Source organism: Pseudopipra pipra, chromosome 7 (assembly GCF_036250125.1).
Source record: "Pseudopipra pipra isolate bDixPip1 chromosome 7, bDixPip1.hap1, whole genome shotgun sequence".
Classification (NCBI taxonomy): Eukaryota; Metazoa; Chordata; class Aves; order Passeriformes; family Pipridae; genus Pseudopipra; species Pseudopipra pipra.
This window is the reverse complement of record NC_087555.1, coordinates 34,092,509-34,114,399: the sequence shown is the minus strand read 5'-3', so window position 1 is coordinate 34,114,399 and position 21,891 is coordinate 34,092,509. Positions and strand designations below refer to the sequence as shown.

Below are 21,891 nucleotides of genomic sequence, written 5' to 3'. Positions count from 1 at the left end.
CTGTAATCTTCCTTAATCTATAGTATCAGCTGTTGGCAGATACATACAGAGTGATAATAGGATGCAAAAAAATTTTAACAAAGCAATAGGGACTTGGAGACTGATCTGAAAATTTCTCTGTCACATTTACAAATCCACCAGTGGTACCATCACTACAAAGTATGATAAAACATATGTTTTCTCTACCAGCTTGCTGGCAGGTCTAATCTAAAGTGTCATCAGACTATGGGAATTGGCTACTGGAAATGAAACTCCTGTTCTGTTCTTCTCTGTTCCTTCTCAGAGATGAGAAGAGAAGCCCCACTGGGATCTGGCCATCTCACATGTTCCACAAACCTCCTTCAGACACGAGATCCTTCCAGCTGGAGCTTCTACTCCAAACATTTGTCTTGGAGGGATTTATTTGTTTATTTATTGTTAACAAGAAATTAAAGGAGAATGGGGGATGAACAATACATTTCCTGCATTTTGCAACAGCTGCTGCTTTAGCTAAAAGCAATGGTCTTAAACAATGCAGTGCAGGGGGGCTGGTCCACAGCCCCCTCTGGGTGTTCGGGCACAGCCCCAGCTCCCATGCCAGGCTGGTCACACAACAGACTTGCATTAGAAGGTTAAGATGTCAGTTTATCTCTTTTCCTCTTTTAGGACTGATTGCAATAAACATCTGCATTGATAAGAGTACTTTTAGGGATGGGAAGCAGCTTAATTCTAGTGGCAGAAGATTTGTGTTTTCTTTGTGTTTTCTAAACAGGAGGGCAGTTGAATTTTGGCATGTCCATGAAGAATTGGGCTGGTGGAGCAGAAGCAGAGGGAACTGTCCAGACCCCAAGGTGCTCATCCCCCAGCCAGGAGTTTGGGTGGCTGCCCCTGAGTGAGAAGGAGCCACAGAGCTACTCTGCTGGGACAGGACAGATGCAATCATGGCACTACCAGAATGTTTACAGTACCATCACTCCACTGTGTCCATGGCAAAATAAGGAGATATCCAGGCTTTTGCTGTCTGATGTGCCATCAGCTTGGCATGTAGCAGAGTGACCATGCCCTGGCCCATAGATGTCTTTGGAGACTTAACCAGAACTCTCAACATCTAGCAAGATTTAAATTTCTGTTGATATTTAAGTACAGGAGTGGCGTGACTGCAAGGAGCAATGGTCAATAACAAAGATATTTTAGACTTAGATTAGACATTCATTCTCAGTCTGAAGGATATGACCTTCCAAAAAAAATGGTAGTTTGAAAAGCAGGGTAATAAACACCTTCTTAGAGTTATGACCAGAAGGTTATTATTCCTGTGAAGGCCTCCACAAGCAAGCTCCAGAAAGGTGAGCACGATCCTACCACCAGTACATGGAGGCACTACAGCATCATCAGGGAGCTTCATCAGGATGCTGCCATCTCTGATGATACAGAGCCTGTGGAGATGGATCATATTTTGGGTCATCTGGACTAACTCCATCAAAAGACAAAAAACCCTGCACATTGAGCTGGCAGTTACTCCTGTCCTTCCCATCATAAAGCTCTTTGAGAACAGTCTGTCCCTTAGGAAACCCAAATTCTATCGAAGGACTATCCGAGAGTATTTCCAGGGACACATGGTTTCAGTCAGCTAGAAGACTACTTTCTTAACATAAACATGCCCCAGTTTTCCTAGATACAACGTTGTGGCAACCTCTCTTCCTCATCTAGATCCTGCCTCAGGTTTCTGCACCCAAGGGACCTCCAGAACTAGCATCCTAAATCTAAAGACTGCAGGGCAAGCCTTGGTATCTCAGTGTAAACTATTAATATAGATATGGTACAGCTCCTGACTAGTGGAGATCTCCCCTTACAGCCATGCATTTATTTGGTGTATTTATTTATGAAGAATGCATGGGGTACTCAAAGATTTGCTATATCCTTGATGTAAGCTTCAACAAATTTGTTTGGGCAAATATTGAAGGGAGAGGTAAAAAAGTTCAGCCTCTGTATTTTTATCCTTTGCCCCCTGATTGACATTAGGTTTAATCTTTTCAATATATGGTCTACTATTTTACTGAGCTTGTCTTTTAATGGGATTATTCAGAAATCAGCTATTAGATCTTGCAGTTTCTATGCCACCTTCATTCCCCTGGCGATGCTCATGGGTAGGGAAGCCTTAACATTCACTTCAAAGTCAGCCCCCAAGACTTCATATAGGCCCAGTAAAACTAAAATTATCCATCCTTGATGCTACAAAGAGCTGCTCTCTGTAGCTCCTTTTTAGGGGACTGTAACACATAATCAGAGCTCTGCATTGAAATGGGCATATTACTAACTGGAAATAAGGATAAAATCTGCAACTGCTCCACATGAAACAATGCAGTTTGGGCTTTGCAGGCCTTAATTTTACTGCAGAGTACACAGGGCAGCTTACTACATGGTTATCCACAAAAGCATTTGCTTTGGGCTGGAACAACCTGTAGTGCTGAGTGGCACAGCTCCCTCTGGGAGACATGGACCAGCTCCTCACTAACAGCAGCAGAGTAGGGCTCATCCTGGCCTGAGCTCAGCAGGGTTAATCTGGCTCAAAGCTAAAGCAGAAGCAACCTCCTACTCCTGACATCCCCTTCCTTGTGTTTTCCTCCCCGGTTAGCTGTGACTCCTGGTTCGCTGTCTGCAGACCTGGCCTTGAGAGGCAGCCAAGCTGCAGCACTTCAGCCATCAAGTGGCATAAAAAAAACAACCCAAAAGCAGATTTCATGCATCTCTTGTGTCATCTGTGTTGTGCAATCACGACTTTTTTTATAAACCAGACCCCAACATCAGAGTCAGAGCCTGTACTCTGTAGGAGAAAAAAGCGTGGTCCCCAGCAGCTGGGATCAGGATGCGATGAGCCGCCAAGGAAAGCTGGATGCATTTGTCAGCCTGACGACTTGCTGCTTCTTCAGCTCAGCATCTCCAGCGTTTTGGGAGGAGGATTTATTCCGCTGGCTGCTGCAGCCCTCTCGTGGCCACACAGACGCAGCCGCGCTCCTGCTGCTGGGAAAGCACAGCCCGAAATTCCGTGTGGGAGGAGAGCGTCTTGTAAAAAGCACAACAAATAGTTATTAAATAGCATGTTCGCCGAAGAATAAATATATAAATAAATGGAACAGACACTTAGGATGCTATTTATTCCAGGGGTACAAGCAGAGTCGTTGATAAATTACTTGCTTTTGAAGAATCAAAAGAAAAAGTACAGATAAAGCACTAAGCAGCCGTGTTTTTAATGGGGTGTCCTATTTCATCTCTCCAGGCTGTCACTAAACAGTCTGCTTTGAAGTGCTCCTTTCCTTCTGAGCATTTGCACATTGATTTACAATGGTGTGGGTAAATATTGTGCTTGCAGATGGGTTTTGCTGAGAATCTGCTTATTGGAAATGTGTCTGCCTGCTCAGGAAACTCCAAGGAGGGATGAAAAACCTTTTGGGCTGGGGAAGATCTGGGGGAATTTGGACTGTGCCAAATTCCTGCAAAGATTAACAGACAGATTGTTCTTTGGAGCTTGAAAAGCAAGCCTGGTTTGGGGTACATTTTGTTTTTCCTTTCCAGATAGAAACCGGAGACATCACTATCGCTTGGGAATAAACCCCAGGACTCCATAGTGGAAGGAGACCATGAATGGGAGCAGTGCTGAGAGCCTGCCCAACATCCAACCCAGCTGTACACTCCCTGCCCAGTGCTGGGAGCCAGCACAAGCAAAGGAGATGTCTATAGAACAAACAATAGAATGGATCAAAGGGAAAAGCTTGTGCACAGGTATGGTGCACAGGTGTTCCTCTGGAGGAGGTTGTCTAGTTTGGATCAATGTTTCTTGAAATAACAGCAACAGTACCTACCGACCAGGGTGCTGCAGTACTGCCAGAGAGATATTATTCTACTGTTTTCCCACTACTTTTCTCTTTTTTTCCCTCACAAGAGTTTCAGGAGAAATGGTTGCCCTTCAAAAAGATGAGATAAAAACCAAACCAAACCTAAAAAACATACCCCAAAAAAACGAAGGACAGAATGGGGCTACAGTGACTCCATGGGCTCATTACCTTTTCAGACGGTGCGATGCTACTCCTGGCAGTAACTGTGTCTGGGCAGATGGCCAGTGAATGGGGGGGGATAGGTTTAGCAGCACCATCAGGGCTCTGGTTGACAATGACATCTAATGTTTTGCAAGGCAGTGTGCTGACCCATGTGCTCATGATGCTGGAACAAGCCATTTGATCCATACCAGACATCAAGGCGGCAGCGGTACCTGAGCCCCTTCAGGTGCGCACAGGTGTGTGCTATCCAGCTTAAGCATGGAAAAATCAGTTCATAGAGATGGGCTCTCAGGTATTTTCCATCTAAGCTGGTGTTTCCTGCCCTGAGACCTCTTTGCTGTGAGGCTGGTGTGGCTGCAGGCAGCTTTTCCCTGTGTGGTCAGTCCAAGGTCTGCGCTGCTCTAAGGCACTACAGAGCCAAACTTGACAGGCATCCTGTCCAGCACCTCCCTTTGGAGCTGGCTGCCCTGGCAGCACCTCCTTCAGCCCCCCGAAGAGCTCAGGACCCTGTGGTAATAGTCTTACCTCACTTATATTAACATCTTAACCACATACACCATATTTGAGTACTGTAGGTGCTGTTTTGCTGTGCTGTAGCAATGACAGACAAGCTGCCTCCCAGGGCTGCAGCACAAGGACAAGCTGCAGCTCACTCACAGCTCTTCCACATCCCCAGGTTCATCTTTCTCACTTACAAGAAATCCTTAATGCTCCCATAAAATGCTATTTTGCATATTTTTTGTTTTTAACTAAATAACCTCTTTGCTCTTCATTTTCTGTAAGCTCATATGTGCAGAAAAAGATGTGACTTTTTTGGTTTAGGATTGCTTTTATTTTATATAAAGACAAACTGTAGTAAGAAAGTAACAAAATTAATATCTGCCTGAAAGAGCATGTGGCAAGGATCATCCTGGGATCCGAAATATTCTCCAAATAAAAAGGCTGATAAATTTTTAAGACATGTCCATATTGCAAGATGCTGAGAGGCTTGGGGTAGTAAATACCTACATTGACAAAACCATGTGAAATACCCTAATGCAGAGCAACTTACAGCTCAGGTCTGGGTGCAAAGCAGCTGGGATATCTTGCTGGTTTTGTCCAGCACAAATGGAAGCATTGGGTCTGTACATGGCCAGCACAAGGGCTGTAGCCTCCTCCTGGCTGCAAAGCAGCCCCTGGTCATGCAGACCCGTCTTTAGGTGTGCAAACATGCTGGCTGAATAGAAAAGTGGAAGTCCCAGTGTTGAAAGCACAGACAGGATGTTTACTGTTAAAAAACAAGTCCATGTAGGCTTTTAGTGAGATGGAGCTCTTTACTTTCTGGAACATATTCTCCTAGGGATGGACTAAGTAGCCAGGGTGTAATCTTGTACCTGGTGACGTTACCAGGACAAGGAGCTCGTCCCAGAGTGGCGGGCAGCTCTGCTGACGCTGGCTGGCAGTGGTAGGCTGCAGCTGAGCCCCACTTCCTTGCCTTCTTGCCTGCGAGTCACCTTCTTTCTATGCTACACTTTCCTGTGACTGCATCACCCCCATCCCCACCCCAGCTTGCCCTCTGCAGTCAGTCCGGCTTTAGGACTCCACCACGATCATGCTCAGGTTGTTGCTGAAGATGATCCTGCCGTCCCTGGTGCTGCTGCACTCGGGCTGGCACAGAGCCTCCCGCAGCCGCTGCCGCAGCGCCGGCGGCGCCGTGCCCAGGAAGTCTTTCGTCCCCGTCAGGAAATCCATCATGAGGCCGCCAACTGCGTCCCCCTCGACGAAGCACTCGGTGATATCCCATCCCGACGGGAACTCGTACACGCGGTATTCGACTCCGAGTCTCTTCAGGACATCCGTGATGCCGCTGGAGGTGATGTAGTGGCCGCTGTCGGTGGAAGGCAGGCAGTCCCTGTATTTCTTCCATAAGCTGGCCCACCCGCTGCTGTCTGCCAGGGCAGGAGGGGAAGTTACTTTTGCAAAGCCAAGGCAGTCAAACACCAGCTAATACACCAGCGAAATGAGCTGGAAGTGCTCCCCAGGGCAAGCCAGGACCAGGAGGAGTGCTTTCCCCTTACTTGAGTCTACTTATAAAAGTCTGTGCCTAAAGAGGGGTAAAACTCTGTTTTCTCTCAGCCCTCCCTCCAAAATTCTGCTGTTTAAAGGAAACTCCTAGGCGATGGTCTCCAGCACTGGGATTGCCCAGAAGGAGGGATACATGCAGAAGTACCAACATGCTGACCCTGAACATCCACACTACCTGTTAACTGTCTCCTGGCTAGAATAGTGCAGATGTTTTTATACATCAAACTTCAATTTTAAGTACACATCAAAGAATATATACCTGGAAAAATAGCCCCAAAGAGCAAGGGAAACAGCCTACAGGCAATGTGAGAGAGAGTTTTAATGGCAAACATGGGAAAGTATGCTTTGTCCACCCCACCATGAGCCCAGGATTTATGAATGACACAAGGGATAAAGCACTCTATTGTTTTTAATAAATGCCACCATGTTATAAGTGCCTCTTTTTCCTGCCCTACCATAAAGCCTGCAGCTCTTGGCAGCATCTGTTGTCCTGCTGGGGTCTGGACCACCACTGTGCAGAGATAAGAGCACCAAAACTGGGCCCACCCAGAGCTCTGGTTGTGTTTTGACAGTGCTGATTTCGCCAGGAAGAAGGATTGACTCCCATTCATAAACATCCACACTTCCATCTACTAAATCTTCATAAGCAGGGAAGCAAGAACACAAAATCTGTGCCTTAGACATTGTGATCCAAGAGACTAAGCCCAAGATTGCATGCTCCATATGAAATCCAGCACTAGTTTTAGTTATTTACTACAGAATAAGTGTTACTGAAATCCCCAGGTAAACATTTGTGGCTCTCAAATTCAAAGTTCTTCAAAACTCCAGATATGAAGCAAAAAAAATAAAAGGTCTCACTTACCCGATAAAATTATGATCAGGAGTTTACCATGAAGGTCGAGGCAGCTGTGGAAAAACTTGATAGTATTGGGAATATCCTCCACACGGTACAGCATCTAGAAGAGACAGTTACACATAGCCATTATTCCTCCTCCACAGTGCAATGACCCTCCAAAGCCTTAAACCCTTTCTATAGAGTTGTTTTTGTTGTGTACCAGTTGCTTCCCAACCTGTCCTGACTCAGCACACACATCTAGGGACACCTCACAGGACTGGGCATCGTCAGCTTTGGTGTTTGTGGAGCCCCTGCAGAAGTTATTGCTCACAGCTAAGCCCTGATCATCCTAACTTCATGCATACATCAGAAACTAAGGGGGGAGTGAAAGCTAATACTCCTATGTCAAAGCAATGCCCATTACCTGGATCATATGGATGAAGTCAAATTTCTTATGCGTGCCTTTCTCTTTCACCTGCTGTTCGTACTCCGAGGAAGTGAGCTGGTGCCAAATAAAAGAGACATTCTGCAGGTCTGGGGCTTGATTCACCAACTCTGTTTTTAAAAGTAGAAAAAACCATTAATTACATAAAACAGGAGATGGATGGTCCTCACTGTACCCCAGGCAGCAGGTACAGCCTTACCTTTGTAAGCTGCCACGTGCTGCGGGTTGGGCTCTACGATTTCGTTGTCAATAAGGACCCCTGGGTGCACAGCCTGCAGTATCCTGATCATTTTCAAATCCTGCTCACCTGTTCAATAAACACAAATTCATTGCTTTAAGGAGGAGGTAAATGTGATGAACGGGTGCCAGAACATCTGCCACCACTACTGCCAGGAAATCCCCTGAGCAGGAGTGAGGCATATTTGACCTTGTGGTTTGCATGGTGGAATCTGACTGTGTGTGTATGTGCCCTGCAAAGTTAGCTATTGGTGCTCCTCTGTTGCAGTCTAAGCTCTGGAGAAGCAAGCAGCAGTCTGTCCTCCAGTGCTAGGAAATTTCCAGCTTTTTTTGACATCATGCAGGTCACTTTGCTTTTTTCCCAGAAATGCTGTGATATACCAAGCCTATAAAGTCCACCTAGTTCACCTGGAACTATGTAAATAAACAGCAGAGGTGGGCAGCGTGTCAGGACTTCAGCAAGAATCCTGTCTCTAGCTGATGGTGGGACTTAAAAATAGTCCTGCCTGTGCAAATGTCACACTGAGAGGTCTTGATATGAGATACTGCATCCTCCCTAGCCTTTCAGCTGATGTATCAGCCATGAGAAAAGTCGTCATCTTTGGCAGGTGTTGCAATAAATAGAATTCAAGGAGGGAAATACTACCCATGCCAGCACTACAGGGACATCCAGGGCAGGAGGAGTCCTTTGAAATTGGAGAAAAAATACCCAAGGCCCCTGGGGAATGAAGTGGCAGGAGTGCAGGGTTGGCACGAGGGAAGAGGCTGCGGCTGCATCAGCTGAAGGCAGGTGCACAGACCAACATTGTTGTCAGGAAGGAAGATCCCCATAGCAAGCAGCTGAATCATTTTAGAAAGTCCTAAATTTCAGTTTTTAAGTGCCTGGGGTGGGGAGCATCAGCCCTTAGAGGTGCTGCTCTGGACTCCCTGCAAGCTCAGAGCAGGTGGGAGGCAAAGCATCACTGCCCCGTGCCCTAGAGCAACTGATGGTGGTAAATGAGTATACCAACAGCAAGTGGGTATCTTAAAAGCTGCTTGGGTTTGGTTTTTTTCACTCCATCTCTGCAAAATTCCTTAATCCAGTCTTTGCAAGAGCAGGTAATAACGTCCTCAACCAGGCTGTCTGCAGAAAAGAAGCAGCAAAATACAATGCTCCAGAGCAGGGATTTCTCTGCTCCAGCTTGCCCTGCCAGCAACAACCCTTCAGCACTGACCACAGCAAGGTTGAGACAGGAATGAAACCCCTCTGGCAACCAGCAGCCCATGCTGCTGGAACCCGTCATGGGAAAACACAGGGTGAGTGAGAAAATGTGATCTGGATTGGCACACAGGCTTTTAGGATGTAGAGTTGGTCACTAATCCCCGTTAATATTTTCATCAACTAAACTAATTCTGGGGGCTCTGTGAAACCCGAGTGCATGCCTGGAAAGGTCAGGGATCAGACATAACCTTTTGCTCAGTGCCATCCCAGCTCACTCCCTGCCCAGCCACATTCAGCTCATGCAGCTGTGGGCAAGCTGAGGGGGTGTGGGTCTGTACCACTGTCTTGTCATCTGTGAGGGGCAGTCAGCCAGGAAACAGCTGAAATTTTAGAGTTTTTACTTTTCCATTAAAACCTCTTCTGAAAAGGACATAAGGAAAATTAAGGATGGTGCTAAAACTTCATTTTCCCCTTGTGTTTTCTTGGAGTCAGGATTTCTGTTTTATATTACTTAATGAAAATAGAATGTAATTGAGAACCGAATTATTTCTTCCTGCTTGCTTTCTCATATGCTCCAACATATTCCCAGTTGAGGAAAACAATCCAATGCTAATTTTCACTTACTCAGGAAAACAAGGGGGAAAAAAGTGAGAAAAATACTTTCATTTGAAAGTATTAGCACTTAAAATTCAGCAGAAAATACTTTTCAAAGCAAAAGTAAACTCTGACAAATCTAACTGTCATTTCTTTTCTCTACTTTTTATTTTATCCCAGTTTCCCTAGGAGCAAAGTTAGCTGTTTCACCACTTTTTTGATTTTGGTTTTTTTTAAACACAAATACATTTAGAATTTTAGCTTTAAAGCTGTTTTTCCAAAGGATGGGTTTCTCTCTGGGGAAAAATATCATTTGCAGTTAAACTCTACTTTTCACTGGATAAAAACACAGCAGTAACAAAGAAACATGTCTTGAAAAAGCTGATGCAACCCCATGCTAATGATTGTGGCCAGCTGGTTTTGCAGTACTGGGAGCAGGCCATTGCCCAGCCTTGGCCTCCGGGATCCCCAGAAGCAGAGCAAAAAGAGAGATCCCTTCAGGTGGGTTGGTCTAAGGCAGGACTTTGTGTGGAAAGAACCTCTCTGATGTCTCTCTGTCAAGGTTTGAAGATGCTCTTATACCTGATCAGAAACAGGAGACTTTGCTTTGGGGCATATAAAATCAGGTGAGAGTCTTCAAGAGGCAGAAACTAAGCTAAAATCACACACATCTCACTGCTCAGAAAGATCTGAGCAGCAACATTTCAGAAGGGAAGTGGGGAAGGAAGGGAGGGAGGGAGCCTTGTTCTCATCCCAGCTCCACTCTTCCTTCTGCCCTTCTCTGTTTCAGTGAGAAGCACTGTCATTAATGCCTGAGTAATTATCTTCATTGCCCAAAATTTCAGAATAACCTTCTGCTACCCACAGGGACCCCCATTCCCCAGCATCAGCAGTGCTGCCACACTCCTTACCTGTGCCACTTCCAACTCCCAGAACATTTATAGTCGATTTTCCATGGCCAAGACTGAAAGGATAAGTATGTGTTACTCAACCACACTGTCACATGACTTTTTGTTTTCATTCTTGTTGCTTGGATGACACATTGGCCCAGAAATTTTCATGTTATGCATAAAAATTGGGATAGAAATTGGAGCATCCCTCGAGAGCCCAGCTATAACCAGCGTGGTGGGACCCAGCCCAGTATTAGCAAGCTCATATTTCAAAGTGCAGTAGGTACCAGGGTGTAGTGTTTCTCCCCCTTTACCAGAGAGTTTCCTTCAGGCTGTGGCTGGCACTGTGCAAAAAAGCCTTGGGGATCCCCAGGGCAAAGGGCTCCCTTTGGGGGCAGCAGGGCTGTGCCTGGCTGGGGTGGGAACTGCTGAGAATGCAGGGACAAGGTGAGCTGGGGAGAACCTCTGCACCCTCAGGAGAAAATATTGGATAGAAATACCCAGAGAAAGCAAAACCATCAGGCTATCCAGGTGATTGGAAATAACAGAATCACAGAATGTGCCGAGTTGGAAGGGACCCACCAATCATCTCTTATCAACATTAATCTTGGTTAAAAATTGGGAGGAATCTTCAATAACTTTTATCTTAGAAAAATTACTTTTTAAAGGACTCCAGTCGTGGTTCATAGCAGAGTATTTAATAACTGCCTGGCTCAAGGATGAGGGACCATGTTCTGACTTACTTTATAGCTTTATTCTGCTCTTGGCCATGGACTGTGTTGGAGAATTGAGTTTCCCATACACAGTCTCAGGAGACACCACAGCAAGGATTCCACAAGAGTGGAATGAGCAGCAAATCCTGAAGGGTGTGAGTAGCCAAGGAGCCTTAGACCTAATGAGGGTCAAGACCTTTGACAGACCCACAATCAGCATCATAGAAAGCCACAAAGTTTTGCATCATTTAAATTCACAATAAAAATTTCCCAATACAATCTTCGAATTACTATAATTTTATTGCTTATTTTTTATATATATCTGATCCAGGGAATAAAAAATTCCTGCCCAAACTTTTTTCTCAATGGAGAATGCAGTTGCTGTAACATCGAAAAATTACCCAGACTTGAAAGGGCTTTCTTATGGTTTGGATCTAGGCTGTTCTGAAATTATCTGCAGTTATCCAGTCTTAATATATTACATCAATACTTCACAAAACTGATTATCATTTGGTACTTAAGCAATGCAAATCGACTTAGGATAGAAATAAGGAAGTCTTAAGGGATTGAGAAAACCAAGAATTAGTCACTAGAAGAGAATTAGAAATGTGTTTCTGTTTAGATGGTGTGTGATGAAGTCCCCAAAGCAGGAAGAGACCGCATGAGAGCTTTCTTTTGAAAAAAGCAAACAACCAAAAAAACCCAAATTTAATCCTTGGAAAATCAGCTAATGAAAAGAGATGGACATGAAAATGAGGTCTTGATTCTTTCCTTAACATAAGCTAAGAGGAAGCACAGTGTATTAATTGAAATAGCACATACTCTGGAGTCCTTTAGTAGAATATCTTGTAACTCACTGTTAGAGGATTTAAAACTGAAAAGCATTAAAGTTCATTCCTGCCCAAAAAAATCCCTTAAATGTGTTTGCTGACCCTTGTATGCAGGTTGCCCTCCCAGGATAACAGATGGCTTTCCCAGCTCGGTGGAAACAATCCTTACCCAGCCATGATGTTGGGCAGTTGTTCCTTGTTGAACTCATCCATGCACTGGTGCTCTGTTGAATGATCCAAAAATGTCTTAAAGGCCTCCACATACTCCTCAGCTGTGAGGCTTCTCATGGAAGGGATCGTATACAGCTCTTGAGAAACAAATATGGATTGCATGTTAGTGGTTTCAAGGCAAGTGAAGGGTCAAAGCATTTACCTTATGGAAGAAACCCAACCCAACCCAACAGGAGAGAGAGATTTGGGAAGACGATGCAGAGGATGCACTTTCCAACCGGTTTGCACTCAGGGTTTGAGAATTATTCTTGGATATCCTTTGACATCAGCATTTTTGTTAAGTGCCTCATCACTAGAGGTAAGCCCAAGGAAAATGTCTCCAAAATGCTTAGGTAGATATGAGGACTGGAGGGTTTTTTCTAGGAATGTGAAGGGAATTGCACAGTAGGTCCACACCTGGTGGGGGGCCCATCACTCGTGCCCATGCTGGGCAGGGTAACTGAGATGGGCAGCTACTGACACACTTCTTAGGAGAGGTGATGCAACACAAAAACTGCCACCTGCAGCTGAAGCAAAAATAGTCAACCCTGTGCACCTCATTTCTGACTCTCGCCAGCATGGGACTGACATGGGCTGCCAGGGGGGTGAATTCCCTGCTGGGAACTGCAGCTCATGGCCAGGAGTGCAACTGATACCAAAACGGTTCATCTGAATGGGCTCATGTTCAAATGTGGTTGGCTGACAACAAGATTTCTCTCTCAGAGTCGAAACCAGGGATACTCCAGTGGTTGCAAGCAATTATTGTAAAAACTCCCTTTCCTGCTGTCTCATCCTAATGACAGAGCTGTTGCCAGGGCACAAGCTCTGGCCAGCTGCTTGGGTGTGAGGACCTACAGCAGGACTAAGACCAGAGGCTCACGGGAAGATGCCCTGCAGCTGGGTAGTGGCTCTGGGTCTGTAGTGCCAGCCTCCATGTGCGAGATCAACATTGGAAAGGCATCATTCAGTGGGGAAAAAATCAGCTTTTCCTCCTAGACAAAATGAGGATGAAGCGCAGGACACAGCAGAACATCATCATCCTCAATTTTGCCTTTCAGGGAGCTGCTTTCTTATCATCTGCTTTAGTTGCCACTAATAAGAAAACTGTATATCTCATCCGGGACTGTGCAATCTCAAATGACTCTGCTGTTTCCAAAACCACATGTCATTGACAGCTGTGTTTCTGGTCCAGAAAAATATCAACATCTACCCTCAACACTTCAAACTAAACCCTAACATAATCCTGAAATCACCTGAATTGCAGTCAGTTTACCTTCCTGCTTCTTTCTTTTTTTTTTTTTTAAAACAATCTCTAACTCCGAAAGAATTAAAATATATTTGTAGTGATAGCAAGGTGAGTGGGCATTTTACTTTATTCTCCTTTTTTATTCTCCCAAATACCTGAATTATCGTGTGGAGTTGTCAGAATCTCTGCTTCAAAGTTCATGCTGGGGAAACTATTCCTGTAAGGAAAGTATAGCACTTCAGTTATTTGAAGAACCTGTATGTTTTTTTGAAGCTGCATTGAAAATGCAGAACAAAGGGAAGATGCTCCAGGACAGATTTTTTTCTCCTGATAATCAATGATTAGTTCTTTTTTTACTAAAGGAAGTCAAAACTTCTTTGCTAGCTGATCATAGAGTCATAGAATCCTAGAATATTTTGGATGGAAAGGGACCTTAAAACTCAGCTTGTACCAACCCCCTGCCATGGGCAGGGACACCTTTCACTAGACCAGGTTGCTCCAAGCCCCATCCAGCCTAGCCTTGGACACTTCCAGGGAGGGGGCATCCAAAACTGCCCACCTGCACCAGTGTTTGTCTGTGTTGTGGAAGTTTTTGTACCCCAGCAAAATCATTAACCAGTCAATGCAGTTGAAGGCATTAGACTGATATTACACACCCTGTGAAACCTTGAGTCATGGATGAAATAAAAGAAAGAGCAGTGAAATTAGGAGAAGGTTATAGTGAGCATCAGCATCTGAAGTGCTAAAATATCTGCTTGCCTGATGTTTCAGGGACCCTTTTTGCTTTGCTTTTTTTGCCTTTTTTTTTGGTTTGTTTTTTTTTGTTTTGTTTTGTTTTGTTTTTACTTCAGATTTTCCTGGCTGCAAATATTACATCAGGTAACTTGCAGAAGATATTTGTTCGAAGGGCAAAAGTCAAAGAGGGCATTTGGCCATAAATGTTTTCGTTCAGTTACATGTTTTCACTCTTAGTTTTTGGGAGCTTTTTTTTTTGTGAAGACCTCTAGCAATAGTCACATGTTCTTTCCTTTTAAAATATGCCTCATCTATAAAACAGGGATGAGGTGCCACTGGAAAAAAGGAAGGGAGGAAATTAAACTGGAGCAAGGACCTTGCTTCTGCAAGTAAATTGTTGGGCTGATCTGTCTATGCAAAGGGAATAGTCATCTCCTGGGTAACCACATTTCAGCATCAAGATGCACAGCAAGACTTAAGGGTGATATTCCTGTATAACCTAACACATCACTGCTTCCAAAACCTTGCTGTTAGAACATGCTTCATGAGAAGCAGTCTGAGATAGCAGACAGCAACCCACAACTCTCCTCTGCCATGGAAAAAAATTCCATGTGAAGAAGAAACAAGGTAGGAGGTGGAAAAGTAAAGAAGGGAGTCTTGTGGTGGGGCTTTGAGGTGCAAACATGTAACAATTTGCTGGCAGGTAGCAAAGAAGTGGCCACAGGTGCAGTACACTGCTTTGGTCAATGAAGGCAAGAAAGGACTGAGATGTCCCAGAAGTCTTGGAGATGCTGTGGCACTGCCAGAGTCCTGCAAGAGCAGTTGATTTCATCTGAGTTCAGTACCAAAGCCATATAATTGTCTCCTGTGAGAAACTTCAAAGGTCTCGGTTTCACCACCCTGACCTCACCTCTCCTCAGGAAAGGCCTCACGGAAGTTCAACAGGAACAAGCCTGAACTCAGCCCACCTCCATAAGCTCCAGCTTGGCTGCAGGCCAGTCCCTCCAATTTCCACTCTACCCTCTTCCATCTCTGCCTGCCAATACAGAGGACTGTTTTGTCCTCTCAGCTGACTCGACCCAGCAAGATGGTTTTCAGAACAAATGTCCTACTAAAATGCTGAGGGATAGCATGGCTTCCCCTGTTCCCCTGGCTTCCCTAGAGGAACAGTTCTGGGCATGAGCTCCATTTCTGACCGGTCAAATGTTTCCAGCCGTGCCAGGAGACCTGCCAGGTGACCTGGGCAGAGTGCAGCACAGGAATTCACCAGGACGGATGACACCAAGATAACTCTTTCACTGACACTTTTGCCATTTCTCCCCAGGCAAGGGTTAGATTCTAAGATTGATTAAAGCTTGTTGGTGGCAAGGTAAAATGGGAACAAATAGATTTCCTCTAAAATCTGGCTTAAAATCTAGATCCTAAAATTTGAATACAATATTTTGGGCTGGTGCTGCCCACCCCAATGCCCCAAGGCCCACAGCAGGACAGAGCTGGTGACTGCCAGGGAGTGGGATGCTCACGGGCTGCTGGTCCTGTCACAGGTCCCACCCAGCTAAGATGGAGCTTGTATTAGCAAGGTTAAACCTCTTCCCTCCACAAACCAAGCAGGATGTACTATGGACTGCAGGTGCAGGGCACAGAAGGAATTCACAGTGTTGCTTTAAATGATACAGCCCCTTTAAGTTAAAGAAGTTTTTTCTAGGAACACAAATTGCAAGAATATCTTCATAACTCATATACATTTAATTATACCTAGACTTAGGCTGTGGAGGGGCTAAAAGTCTCCCTTAGCTCCTTTCCCTCCCAGGACGTGGGCACATCCTCTGCCACTCCCACCTTACACACATCCATCTGTGACACAGAAACAGCGGCATGTTGGGGAAACACTATCCCGCTCCCTGCCAAAACCCACTTACCTCTTCGCCTCCGGGGCCGCGTCCATTGTCGCGGTGGATGCTGTCCAGGGACACCGGAGTTGGACTTTGATGATCCTCGTGGGTCCCTTTCAGCTCAGAATACTCTGTGCTTCTGTGACACAGCAGCTGGGCACGGGGCCGGGGGTCAGCCCCTAGGTCAGCATGTCCACCTGCCGCCCGCGCCGCGCAGGACGCTCAAACCCCGCGGCGCTGGGGGCGACCCGGGAGCGCGGCCGCGGCTCTGCCGGCACCTGTCGGGACAGGCAGCGTCACTGGGGCGAGGGGGGGAAACCCGAGCCCCGCGGGGAAGGAGCGGGGGGCCGGGGCGGGCAGTGAGCGGGGCCCGGCGTCCGCAGGGATGTCCTCATGGCGCGGGGGCTGCGCTGCGGTCAGGGGGAGAGAAACAAAAAAAGGGACACATTGAGACTTCCAAACCTTTAAAGCCTGAGTGGAAGTGGCTGAGGAGTGTCCGGACGGACGGGAGGCTATTTGCGTTCACTTTTTAATGTGCTGTGAAACCTTCCTCCGTGCTCACCGCCCTGGGCAGAAAGGTACTCTTTCCTGCATCCTTGCCGCGCTGCTGCCTGATAGATGGGGCATGCACTGAGAGATCCCTGTCTTCTCCAGGGACAAGAGTAGCTCTGACTGCCCAGAGACCTGAGCAAGTGATTTTTCCATCTCTGATTCAGGGGGAAATGGGGCATAATGGCAGCACCTCTTGCGAGCACTGCAGCCCCGCAGTAGGGCAGCCCGGCACATCCCCTGTCGTGCCCCACGAAGGGAATGGGGGTGGGCGGGCAGCCAGGACGGGGGGCAGCGAGCCCAGCCTGCTCCCTCTCTGCTTGCTAAACCGCAGGGATTAGAAGGCAAGAAAGCATTTTTTGGGACAGCTGTCCAAGCCAGAGGTGGCTGGAGGTTCCCAGGAGAGGCTAACACAGCAGAAGGTGCAGTGGTCGCTGTTCCAAATATAGGAAATCCTGAGTGTCCCCTGCACCAGCTTTACCCCTGCCCACATCCACAGGACTGGTGCTCCTTTTGCCTAAAATCTAGTAACACAAATGTAAAAAAAGAAAGGATTTAATGACTTTCTATTTCCAAGTGAAGTCTGCTTGTGCAAAGAGCAGCATTAGGACCCTCTCCACTCCCTTCCCCTGAGGGCAATGAGTAGAACGGATTTAGCAAATGACAGATAAAGCCTCATCCCTTGCTGAGCTACCCAAAACACTGCCTGCCCCACACAGATTCCTGAGACCAGGGACCTCAAGTGGAGAGGCTTCACCATCAAGTGACCTGCCTTGATTTAGACTAGATTTGGCTTCCAAATGGATTCAAGTTATCCGCTGCAAGGCAGGTTATTAAGGCAGCACATTAAGCCAGAAATGACTGCATTGCTACTCCTAACCAAAATATTCCAAATATTTATTGAAATACTTTGTATAGATGAGGAAAGACAAGAACCTCTTTGCTAGATCTAAAGTGCAGATTTGGCTCCATTTGAGCACCTGAGCAGCGATTTTTACATCAGTCAATTCAATCCCTAAACATTCCTACCAGAGGTGCCAGCCCCCGACACCAAGTGTGCACCAGTGGATGCACCTGGAATATCTCAGCTGCCTCATGACCCCCAGCCACCTTTTCCTTGTCCCAGCTAAGCTACCCCTCCATTCCCCCATGACAACGCCAGGGCTGGACACCCCGCAGGTCCCGGCAGGAAGCCATACCTCCCCGGAGCAACAGGAACTGTTGAGAAATCTCCAGCATCCAGGAGCTGCGCAGCCCTTGGAAACCTCCTTGTACATCCAGGGGGTACTGATACCCCTCCGTGTCCCCTTGTGTCCCTCCCAGCTCCAGGATCCCACGTAGGCGCATGCCACAACTGAGCCGGCATTAGCCTACAACAACAGCCTTTGTTCCCCAGCGCTGGAAACAACGGGACATTGTGGGCAGCTGCCCTGGCCGGCAGAAATTGGCAGCAGGGTGGCTTTGGAGGATGTACCCTCTGCAAGCCGTGTTTTCGGGTGTTCTGGCAAGCTCGTGACTAAATCCGCTCTGAACTCAGTTTTCCGTGCAAATCAAAAAAGCTGGTGTTTGATCAGTGAGGTGATGGCTAAAGCTAGAGCTGGGCTGCAGGGAGAGAAAAACAAAGAAACTGTGTTTATCCCCACACACTGCGGCTGCAGAGGTCAGTTTTGGGCTGATGCAGCAGAAATAGGTCATTCACTTTCCCCAGGGCAAGCAATGCCTGAGGCTGGTATTACCCACGGCCCCGAGCTCCCTCGGTGTTCCATCTCCATCATCCCATCACGACAAGCCTGGAACCTGTGTCTCCAGGCAGAAAAGCCTGGATATTCAGAAATCAAATTTCAATGACTTTATCTTCTAAATAGTGATCAGCTTTTAGGTTGATGAATGTCAGGAAGGTCCTTGGCATTTTTACAGAATGTCCATGGAAACGAGGTTGGAACTAGATGGTCTTTAAGGTCCCTTCCAACTCAAACCATTCTGTAACTCTATGATTAGTAGTTTATTTTTTGAGACCCTTTCAGCTCCACCTAGGGCAACTGATTGAGGCTCATGTAATTTTTTTGTGTAACTGATTTTCTTGTGAGAGGTCTTCTCTTCTGCAGCAGTTTTTCCTTTTTCAATGAAAGTGTTTTCATCGCTACATATTTTCAGTTTTTCTAGATGTATCTCCCAAGATACATCCAGCAGTTTCTGTACTCTCCAAAGTGAAATATTTGGTGCAAACATGTTGTTCTGCACCAAGCAAGTTCCAGTAAATAGAACGATAACCAGCAATTTTGTAGCACTCATTTTCCTGTAGTTAAAGAAAAGATTTCTCATTAAAGGAGAAGACTTTTTTGCTTTAATCCTATTAAATATTTAACATCTGGAAAGCAGTAGGTCTTGGAGTTTGAGCAATAGTATTTTTTTTTTATATATGTGTACAGGATATTTTCCTATAGGAAAAAGAATATGATTTCTGATAAATACTGAAAAAACAACATCACAGAAACAGAACCCATCCCTCTGTGGGAGTAAGAGCTGCTGGGCTCCAGTCATGTTTGTATTCAACCTCCCAAAGAACCCAAAGTATCTAGGTCTGAAGATCAATTATTTTTTTCAACACAACCCTTCTTGCCTTTTCATTAAAGCCTGGGTGCTGGTTCAGTTCTTCCAGACCTTTTAAAACAACCCTTCTCAAACCATTTGACTAGAGGTCATAACTCATGTAGTTGTAATTACAGAGCCAAGGAGAGGGCAAAGGGAGAGTCTGATGTGGCTGCCTGCAGAAAAGGCTCTTTTATTCAAGGTGAAGACCAGCTTTGCTCTACAGACTATACAGTATTAAAAAAAAAAATGTCTCTGAGAGCAAAGGCAGATATGGTAAAATGTGCCTTTTACCCCTCAAGAGCTCACGCGTTTTCAACCAGGAAAACACACTCAGAATTCAAATTTCCCTGTAGCTGCCAATAGCATGTGCTGGAAGTGCAGCCTCAGCGGGATTAAACACTTCCAACATGTACAGTGTTCCAAAACAGGGGTATCTGCAAACCCTGCTGTACCAAAATATGAGAAATTGCCAGCAAAAGATTTTGTCCCTGACTCAAAGTCAGCAGTGCAAGTAGTAAGGTCTGGAGACTGGTCCTTGAGAAGTTTTTCTGGTTCAAGAGGATGGACTAAGGGGAACAGGTTTTTGTTTTTGTTTTTTTTTTTTGTAAGAAGGCTGTGAAAAAGGACCCTCACAAGGCTGGGATGGTTGAGGAGGTATCTGCAGGGAGCTCAGTGCCATAGGAGGTTGGCTTTATGTTAAGGTTTCTGAGCAGTGCTGGTGTGCTAATTTGTTGCTCCTGTGCTTTGGTAGGGTTCACCCACCAGCCTATAACTAGAAGCAATAAGTCTGCAGGTGCAGGAGTTACAGCTGGGCAGTTTGGAGTAATCCCAGCATGTCACAAAGTGATGTAAACTGCTGCAGACCCAGGGACCCACCAGTGCTCTGCTCCCCTACGGGCCATAAAGAAGTCAGAGAGCAGGCAACACAAAAGAAGCACTGAATTATTGTGACTGATTACATTTCAATTACACCTGAAATGAAAGATCAGCATTTAAATTCTTTTTACTTGCCTCCTCTTGAAGAAAGGCTGGGCCCAGCCATCACAGCAGAAGTGACACCACACGACCTCCAAAGGGAAGGGGCCTGAACACTTGGAGCAGCCAAAGTACCCCAGGAGAAGCCACCCTGCCAGGCAAAAGTCTGTTAGAAAACTGGAATATTTCCTGGAAAGTAAATAAGATGATGTCACCTTTTCTCTGTGTAAGCATAGAGAGTAAGAGATGGGAGAGTGGGTGTGAATCCAATGGGAGATGCTCACCTTTCACAGAAGTTTTGGCTGCTCTTCTGTGATTCTGGTCTCTCCCAGTCTTAAAAAGAGTATGCTTAACTAAATTAGCACTTCTTTGTAAGTTGGGTTAAAGTTTCCTTTCTGCCATCTCTCAAACCTGAGGAATATTTATAAAAATAGATCAAACCAAGCAGCTTTGGCTAATCAAGTTCAGCAATATGCATGTCTATCATTCAGCAGATTGCAGTGACAGAGGAGAGCATGTCAAAACGAAGGGACTACAGATTTATTTTACCAAAAGCCACTAGATGGGGATATGAGGGCGTTTTTCTGATCTCTGTTACACACGGATCCCGTTATGCTGAGCTCGAGCTGGCCTTTCCCGCTCACATGGGCTGCCGTTGTCTTTGCTTTTTGTTTTTAGGAGCTGACAGAGGTCATTTGGAAATTTATCACTCCTTGAATTCTCATCCTATAAGGAATCAGGCCTCAGGCAGTCGACACAGTGTGATTATTGCTTGACGAATATTATTTTCTGCACCAAGATTGAGCAGAGGGAAAAGTGGAGGATTTGGCTTTCAGTTTGCGGATTAGTCTTCTTTTATAGGCTGTGGAAAGGAAAAGCACTTTATATCAAACACAGTGGGGGGAAAAAAGTGTATTCAGCAAACTGGTAATCTCTGAAAATGTCCATACTTTGGAATGGTTACTGTGGAAAAAAGCCAGGAGATTTCCTCAGGCTCAATAGTCAAACCTCTGGGTATTTATTTTTTTTTTTTTTTTTTAGTTTCTCCTCCTTTGAAAGCCCTAGTTCTCCTATGAATAAGAGAGATAAAGTCAGGAAAATTGGTTTGGCGGAGGTGTAGGCAGGATCAGCCCTGCACTCCAGGGCAGAAGCACTCCACAGATGTATACCATGAGCACATATAGGCTGCAGGAGTTCGTGCAATGCATAAGCAATGCTATGGGAGTAGGGAATGAGGAGGGCTCCAGTCATACAGTAAATGTCAGCTCTGACCTCCAGTAACCTTGGGCTTCTGCAGTGACCATCCACTCTTACTATTTTACCTTAAGTATCAGGATATTTGGTGCTTATATTAATTCCCTGCTCCTGCAGTCAGATGAATGTAAAGAAACCCTTCTTCTAGCAAACTTTTAACAGTAAAATTCCAGATTCAGAGGCATGTTAAGGCACCCAAAATGCACTCCAGGGTTCAAAACACAGAAGATGCTTTGAAAGAAATACAAAAATTATTAATTTTAGAGCAATGTAATGAAACTTTCAGTGGTTGGCAAGGGAGAGAGAGTGGGTGTCAGGGTGTCTTGGTGAGTCTGAGAAAAAAAAGCTCTGGTAAATACCCTAAAAGAAAACTAAGTTTTTATCATAATATTAAATTCAGAAGACTGGGACAACCATTCAAATATTTAAATGACTAAATATCTTTCCTACTCCATATACTTGAAACATGGAACTAATGCTGCCAGTTCATGGTAATCCATGTTTTAAGGGTTGGGAGGGCAGAGGCAGTGGGGACTGTTTGGTGGGTTCAATTGCATCTCCACTAATTGCTGAAAATTGATTTCTATATTTCATTAAA

At 45.5% G+C, this 21,891-nt stretch overlaps 1 protein-coding gene across 3 annotated transcripts; it reads right to left on the bottom strand.

The window, feature by feature from the left end:
- Nucleotides 1–3,105: 3,105 nt before the first annotated feature.
- LOC135417440 (carnosine N-methyltransferase 2) lies at nt 3,106–17,792 on the bottom strand. 3 transcript variants are annotated; one of them, XM_064661608.1, is made up of 9 exons: nt 17,672–17,792; nt 15,951–16,333; nt 13,452–13,513; nt 12,010–12,148; nt 10,319–10,371; nt 7,575–7,682; nt 7,355–7,485; nt 6,958–7,051; nt 3,106–5,959 (listed from the first exon to the last, which is right to left on the bottom strand). In XM_064661608.1, the coding sequence occupies exons 2-9, from the start codon at nt 15,974–15,976 to the stop codon at nt 5,604–5,606; spliced, it is 969 nt and encodes a 322-aa protein (XP_064517678.1). In that variant the 5' UTR covers nt 15,977–16,333; nt 17,672–17,792; the 3' UTR covers nt 3,106–5,603. The 3 variants fall into 3 exon arrangements, with proteins under 3 accessions (XP_064517678.1, XP_064517681.1, XP_064517680.1); XM_064661611.1 differs by lacking the exon at nt 13,452–13,513; XM_064661610.1 differs by lacking the exon at nt 17,672–17,792 and having other exon boundaries at nt 15,951–16,563.
- Between the last annotated feature and the right edge of the window lie 4,099 nt (nt 17,793–21,891).

What these genes read in the sequence shown, in the direction of transcription:
- LOC135417440 (XM_064661608.1), bottom strand. Translation starts at nt 15,976, where the DNA reads ATGGACGCGGCCCCGGAGGCGAAGAG. An exon ending in AACTCCACACGATAATTCAG is followed by an intron (nt 12,149 to 13,451) that starts GTATTTGGGAGA and finishes TTGTTTCTCAAG; the next exon opens with AGCTGTATACGATCCCTTCC. An exon ending in CCTGATCATAATTTTATCGG is followed by an intron (nt 5,960 to 6,957) that starts GTAAGTGAGACC and finishes CTGCCCTGGCAG; the next exon opens with ACAGCAGCGGGTGGGCCAGC.